This window comes from Corylus avellana, chromosome ca1 (genome assembly GCF_901000735.1).
Source record: "Corylus avellana chromosome ca1, CavTom2PMs-1.0".
NCBI classification, from domain to species: domain Eukaryota; kingdom Viridiplantae; phylum Streptophyta; class Magnoliopsida; order Fagales; family Betulaceae; genus Corylus; species Corylus avellana.
In genome coordinates this window covers 20,204,431-20,212,255 of record NC_081541.1, presented here as the reverse complement: position 1 = coordinate 20,212,255, position 7,825 = coordinate 20,204,431, and the positions used below count along the sequence as shown (strand labels likewise).

The following is a 7,825-nucleotide window of genomic DNA, read 5'->3' as shown; positions in this document are numbered from 1 at the left end:
GACTCTATAAGAACAACAAACTCACTTGCTTGTCTCCTACCTGACCATCTTTATGGAGCGAATTTCATCACCCACCATTCGGTAGACTTCTTCGCAGTTGCAAAAGCGTATGGTGTGGTTTAAATCTCAACACAAAACAAAAAACCCCCAAGCGGTAGAAAACTTCAAGCTTTTTAGTAAACCCACTTGGTACAACAATGGTGAAACATAGAAGAAAGCTTCTGAGAAATAAAGAGGGGGAAAGTAATGATGGCTTTCAACCCAATCCCTCTTGGATAAAAATAGAGAAGTAATCAACTATGAGGTCTTAGTCTCCCAAATGAACGTCCTCTTCTCTATGTAAGAAGAAAGAGGGCAAAATTGAAATAAAGCTGAAAAGTCATTTGGCGAAACAAACCAATCAGGGTATCTTGGCCATAACATTTTCTCCCGAGCTCCAAATGATGCAAACTCAACAACTTTGTCTCTAATGAGCTTCTTCAAATTTGGACATTTGCTAGGTAAAAATGGTTCTCCATATTATGTAGAAACGAACCGGGTCATGATGGGAATTCAATTCCGTCATGATAGGAATTGGGTAGTAACTTACTGCCAGCATGTCAGAAGTGCATCTTGGCACCTATGTGACGATAAAAACATTCCTAAGTGACCTAATCACTTCCAAGTGATGCCCAAGTGATGTCCGAGTCATGTCCGGGTGCCAAAACATTCTAGAATACTTCTATAAACACATCCAATGCTTTTCCAAGCAATGGGAAGATAAATCATGGAAGAAAAACCAAGTTACCAAGGAGTTGTTCTTTCTGTCATGACGGGCATCCAATGAGAAACGAAATCCTTCTTTACGTCTTAACGGGAAATGAATCGCGTCATGACGTGGAGAGTAAAACCTTTGCATTCCTATCACGTCCACATTCAGATGCCCTATCCAACAGGGTTGACAAGGAGCAATAGCTTAGTTCCGTTATGAGCCCATCCTAACACCTATCTGACGAGAAAGCCAAGAGCTCTTCACAAAGTCCTATTATGAGCCTACCCTGATGCCCATCTAACGTGAAAGCTAAGAGCTCTACACTGAGTCCTGTCTTGATGTGTTATCCAACACACTAGTCGAGAGTACTTCTCGAAGTCCCATCACAAGTCTGTCCTTACGTTTTCCTAACGAAGAACACAAAGAACTACTAAACATCCAATCTTCACCCCAACATTTGGGGAAGGAATGGAAAATACAAATAAAATGTTTTGATCATTGAATAAGGCCAAAATAAACCTAACACACCGGAATTGTTGACCGTATATTTGATCTCACCCTTTGGTGTATCAAAGCAATCTCCATGCAACATTTGAGTCCACAATCCCTTTAGGATTTAGAATCAAAGTCGTAAGTAGTCTTTAAGGAGTTATTGTCTTTCCTTATAAACAATATTTTTGTGGAAAGGCAACTCATTGATCCGTTTAGTGCCTTAGGGTTGTAGTAACTACACATCAATCTGAAATCTTCGCTTCGCTAAATTAAGGTAGATCTCCGAATTCATTGTGTAACAGTCTTACTCAAAATGGAATGCCCAGTTCCATTTACCGACTGCAAACTTTCTATATTTAAGGATTACAAGGATTATAAACTAAGACCTTCTGTGATACCAATGTTAACTCACACCCATAGTCATATTCAATGTTATCATAGGACCTTTCACATGAATAACAAATATGATGAACTTTGATAATAAACATGTAAAACACATTTTATATGTTATATGCTCAAATTATTTAATTAGTGAATAAATCATATATTTATTACAAACACTTGAATGTTAACATGGATTTAAAATTCACTAGGATTCAGGGCACAATCCCCAACAGTGGTGGCCCGAAAAATATGATTTTGAAGGAATGTTGTAGTCCATGGGGGTGATTTCTCTCCTCCTAACCAAGTATTCCGAGAAGCAGCGACTCTCGTGATAAATTTAGGAGGGTAAATGGAAAAGAGCGTGAAGTGCATAGTCTTCTCCTAGTTGCAACACCAATTCTTTGGAATAAGTCTCCCATAGGTATATTTAAAATTAAGTGGGAAGTAGATGTGGATAAGGGTTATGGGCGAATAAGGATTGGTATTGTAGTACGAGACCACGAGGGAGTAGTTCTGGCAGCAAGCAGTACTCCAAAAAATATTTTGGTAGATCTGGTTGTTGTTGAAGCCTTGTCAACTTTATGTGCTGTGAAATTTAGTAAGGATATGAGTTTTTATGATATAATTTGGAGGGAGATGCCTTGCAAATTGTGCATGTGGTCAAAGCGGGGAATAAAAATTGGAGTAAATTTGGCCATCTGTCAAAGAGGTAATGCTTCTATTGAGATCTTGGAGAATTGAACATGTAAAGAGGGACGCGAATACTTTATTTAGAGAAGCCATTGTATTATAGATAGTGTTTGGATTGAAGAAATGCCAAATGGTACTGCAATCGGTGAGCAAATTGGCCCTGTTTGATCAATGATTTATCAATGAAGTAAACATTTTGTTCAAAAAATAAATTAATTAATTAAATTAAATAAAAAAATAAAAACCAACAACACCACTAGCTGGCATTTCGCTACACTTACAAACAGCAGTCCTTACCTCAGCAATCGGGACTTCGGCTCTTTGGGCCTTTTCAAATCACAGAAGGCATAGGCTAAGGAACTCGGATCCACCCAACATCGATCTCTCCTTGTGAAAAAAAGTTGGGCCCTTAACAAATTCAAAATCATGACCGTTCGTTGCACCATAGGTAACCTCTACTTGTTTTCTAAATCACGGAGATGTTCTTTACAATATTGTTGATTTGCTCAGCCCAGTGACATCTCAATGCATCTGTGGAATCGAAGTATTATAGCCGTTGTTCTCTACCACTAAACATATTTGGAAAATCGAATCCCATCACCAGAAATCTCCACACGAACATGTTCCATCTTTAAATAAATGGAATCGGGCAGCATCTCTTACAAGAATCTCTCTCTGGGTTATCTTACTAATATATTTTGTGGCATTGTGGCAATCCCCGCAGACCCTAAGGTTTTTAAACACTCGTATGGGAAGGCCAGGAGGGACAAAAATCAACCCAAAGGCAATAGCAAGCTTCTCACTATGGTGGCTAAGCATCTTTATCTTCTCTGACTCCTCAACATCATGAAGAACAGACCTCATATCTGGAACATACCCCTCCTCTATCATTTTGCAATTTAATCTCTCAAGCTCAGAATATATCTCATCTGAAAATGGACTTGATTGGTCATCTGCTGAAAATATGTGCACCCTGTTCTTATATTTGATCCAACTACATCCCGGCTCCTTCCTCACTCCCTTAGCTCTCATTCCTCTTCTTAATTGGGCCACATTGTCCCATTTCCCTTTTGCAGCATACATGCTTGAGAGCAAGACATAGCTCGCTGGGTTCTGGGGCTCTAATTCCACAAGTCTCTCAGCTGCCCATTTCCCTATTTCCATGTTACCATAGAATCTACAGGAGCTAAGCAAGGTGGCCCAACCAATTGCATCAGGATGGACAGGCATCTCATCTATAAAAGTTTTTGCTTCTTCCAATCTTCCAGCTCGGCTAATAAGGTCAATCATGCAAGTGTAGTGATCTGCAATCGGTGTAATTCCATGTTCTTTTATCATTGATTCAAAATAGTGATGTCCTTTCTCCACAAATCCTGCTCTACTGCAAGCTGAAAGGACCCCAATGAAAGTAACTCCATCAGGCTTCAAACCTTGAGCCAACATTCTTTCAAACAGATCAATCGTCTCATTGGCTTCTCCAAATTGGGCATGCCCTGAAACCAATGCAGTCCACGAGACTTCATCCTTAATTTCCATATCATTGAACATCCGACGGGAATCTCCAATGCTTCCACATTTACCATACAGCGTAACAAGCGCATTGGAAACTGTAATAAAAGAGATCAAGCCAGAAACAACAGCATGAGCATGAAATTGGGCGCCCTCTTCTAAGCTTGCTAAGTTTGCACATGAGCTAATTACACTCCCGAGTGTAAACTCATCTGGCTCAATCCCATAGTTCTGCATATTGCAAAAAATCCTAACAGCTTCTTCGCTGTACCCGTTTTGACCATAACCCACTAGCATTGCAGTCCATGATACAACATTCTTACTGGTCATTCTCATAAAAACTGTTTCCGCAGATTTTATGCTTTTACATTTGCAATACATGTCAACAAGAGCACTACCAACAAACACATTATTCTTATGATCAGTCCTAATGATATAAGCATGAATCTGCTTGCCTTCTTCCAGGGCAAGCAGACCCCCACAAGCAGTCAACACACTACCAAAAGTAAATTGATCCATATCTAAACCTTCCAACCTCATTTCTCTAAACATATCTATCGCTTCTCTGCCCAACCCATTCTGCGTAAGTCCTGTTATCATTGTTGTCCATGAAACCGAATCTCTTTCCTTCATACCCCAAAATAACCGCTTTGAATCTTCAATCATCCCACTTCGCAAAAGCCCCGTGATCATAGTATTATACGTAACCACATTCCTTTCAGGCATCTCATCGAAAACTTGCGTTGCATCATAAATTAACCCCATTTTCGAGTACATGACCACTAAAGGACTAACCACAAAGACATACGACTGGAAACCAAATTTTACTATTTGCCCATGAATCTGTCTGCCTAAATTAACACACCCCTGATTCGATGACAGTATAAGCATAGTCGAAAACGTAATCCGATTCAAATTAACTGCTCCATCCTTCAACATCAGCTTATAAACCTTCACCGACTGAAAAAGAGAACCATAACACGCGTACCCAGAAATAAGCGAATTCCACGAAACCCCATCTTGATTTGGCATTCGATCAAAGATTAATTGCATTTCCGTGAGATGACCCCATTTCGAATAAGCGGAAAGGAGGGTGTTCCAGGAGAAGGGGTTTGGGTGGGGCATCTGATCGAACACGCGGCGCGCATATTCTATGTTGCCTAGTTTACTGTAGGTGTTCATGAGGTTGTTTGATAGAAAGGTTTCTGGGTCTATCAAGGTTTTGATTATGTTGCAGTGGAGCTTCTTAGCATGGGTTCCGTTCCGGGCTTCGCAGCAGAGTTTGAGTAAGGCACAGTAGTAGTTAGAGGACGCAGCCATTGTTTGGAGGGAAGGAGTGTTACGGCTTCTTTGTGCACTGAATGCAAAAATCGAAGTCAAGTCCATAGAAAACAAAGAAAGAAGGCAATGCCTTCAAAGAAAGCTGCTGTTCAAATGGGCTTGGCCCGCTTGGGTTTACACAAAATTCACAACCCCCTCTCGTTGAATTCGGGTTACGCAAGGATACCGAGTGGAGGATCCGGATGAGCTTCGGCCCGGGTCACCATCGCCACAAATGCTTGTCTATGTTAAGAAAATGTTTTGGATACTATTTATTTTTTTATTTTTTTTATTTTTTTTTATTTTTATAACTTTTCACACTAAATAATTTTATTCTCTTAACAAAATACCTATTGACAAAACCACCGATAAAACCACCAAAGTTGCCGTCTTGGTTAGTTTTGGAGACTCTGGTGTCGATGGCTCAAAGATGGGAGTATGGTTCGGTGATGGATGGTGGGTTAAAATGAATAGAAAAGTCTATAATATTGATTTGAATTAAAAATACAGTATTTTCATCTCTATTATATTTGATGCTTTCACCTGATGTATCAAATTTTTATTAAAGACTATAAAATGAGGTTTTACACTACATTCTAATAAAGGGGCTCTCTTTTTGTTATTATTATAATTTTTTTTTTTTTTTTTATTCAAAGTGGGGGACGGGGAAAAGAGAAATGTTATTATTATAATTTATTTTAGGGATGTCAACCCGGTTCGGTTTCCCGGTTTTTGGCCAGAACCGGGGTACCCCGGTTCTCAATTTTGAGAAACTGGAACCGGAACAAGGACCATGTTAACCGGGGTCCCGGTTACCGGCCAGTTCCAGTTTTTCCAGGTCCGGTAACCGGTTTTTTAAGAAAAAAAAATTTGGGGCTTATTTTAAGTATTGGGCCGAAAATAAGCCCATTTTTTTCATAAGTTGGCTCTTTTAAAAAAAAAAAAAAATCTATTAGTCTTTTTATCTAAATTAAAGGAGCTTTGTTGTGATTCTTCCAAATAATTATTACAACAATAAATATAAACTACCAACAATAAATACTTTATATATATTCAAACAATATATTTCATTGTGAGCCTAAGAAATTATAAGAACCAAACTTCATGCAAAGAAAGGCATCAAATAAGTGACCCAATTGACCAAATTTCCAGATGCTTAAGACTCCAACATCAGAAAATTAACAACTACTGCAATCAACCCAATAAATCCAACATCAGAATTCCATCAAATCTTGTTTAGATGTTAATATTATACACTAAAGTAACAATATATATAAATATTACAACAATAAACGAGCTGAGCTTGAGCGAGCTTCCCTTGTTCAGACTTGGCTCGTTTAAATTTTACTCGAGCTCGAGCTAATAATATGTGGAGCCGATCCAGCTCGCGAGCTGGCTCTTATATTTAATGTTTTTTTTTAAAAAAAAATTTTTAACTTCAAGTACTCTTAAACGGCTTAAGAAGTTAGTTTGCATATGAGTATTTGCTTAGCCTAGCTAGTCGAGTATGTAGCCTGAGTCAATACAGCAAAGCATTTGGTTTCAAAGAGAGAGGATATGCATCCTTTTATAGATAAGCAAACTTGGAGATTGATGTTTTCTTAACAATGTGAGACAAGTTAACAGGTTGCATTCAAACTGCATTGGGACAATACCCCCAACAAAAAAATATTTTTTTAACGTCTCTCTCAATCCCCCTCACCAGTCACAACGGATCTTCCACCTAAACTCTCATTTCCCACTCTCTCACTCTCACTCACCAGACAGGTAGTGATAGTGTTTGGGTCTGTTTGATTCTTCAATAGTTTATGCCTTTCGCAATCTCCCTCAATAGTTTCTGCTTGATTTTTCTTCCTTTCGTTTGGGTCTGCTATAATTGAATCGAGGTCTTTTTAATGATTGCTCTCTCTCTTTGATCACAAAGGGTCTAGAATTTTTTCATTCTCTAACGCTTAAATATGAATGCAATTTTAAGGTTTTAATAATTATGAGATTTATAATTAATTATGTATTACTTAGTTTATATATATATATATATATATACACACACGAGCTTATACGAGTTGTTCACGAGCTTAGCCGAGTCGAGCCGAGCTTGCTTCGTTTAATATTCGAGTTAGGATTTGTGTTCATGAAGTGCTTCATTTAATATTCGAGTCGAGCACGAGCCGAGCTTATGCGAGCCGAGCCCGAGCTTGCTCGCGAGACGCTTCGCTCACTTAACAGCCCTAGATACGTCACTAACCATTAGTGACGTGTCAATAGGCTTGACACGTTAGTAGCGGTAAGTCAATAAATCTTAACTTTTTTGTAGTGATATGAAAAGATAATTGGTTTTTTTTTTTTTTTTATATAAAAAAAAAAAAGACAAATATTATGTGTATTTATTAACATTGACTTTATAGGCAAAAATAATCGTCTTTTGAGAAAATTAGAAGTCATAACGGAAAAAGAAATAGACTATTTGAACCACAATAGGACACAGAGTTCAAAGCATGTATTGTTTTATTAAACTCTAATTTTATTTTATTTTTTTACACATCGCGGCTTAATTATAGTATCCTATTAGAATTCTATTTCATCTGATTAAATCATAATAAGAATTTGAAACAAATTAAAAAATAAAATAAAATAAAAATAGCGTTCCACATATTAGGAAAAATAAAATTAAAATAAATC

At 37.9% G+C, this 7,825-nt stretch overlaps 1 protein-coding gene and 1 pseudogene across 1 annotated transcript; one reads left to right on the top strand and one right to left on the bottom strand.

The window, feature by feature from the left end:
* LOC132167192 (uncharacterized) overlaps window positions 1–7,825 on the top strand; it is an 88,862-nt pseudogene that overhangs the window by 53,831 nt on the left and 27,206 nt on the right.
* LOC132175785 (putative pentatricopeptide repeat-containing protein At1g68930) lies at window positions 2,594–5,149 on the bottom strand. The gene has a single exon (XM_059587841.1). The coding sequence runs from the start codon at window positions 5,144–5,146 to the stop codon at window positions 2,915–2,917; it is 2,232 nt and encodes a 743-aa protein (XP_059443824.1). The 5' UTR covers window positions 5,147–5,149; the 3' UTR covers window positions 2,594–2,914.

What these genes read in the sequence shown, in the direction of transcription:
- LOC132175785 (XM_059587841.1), bottom strand. Translation starts at nt 5,146, where the DNA reads ATGGCTGCGTCCTCTAACTACTACTGTGCCTTACTCAAACTCTGCTGC.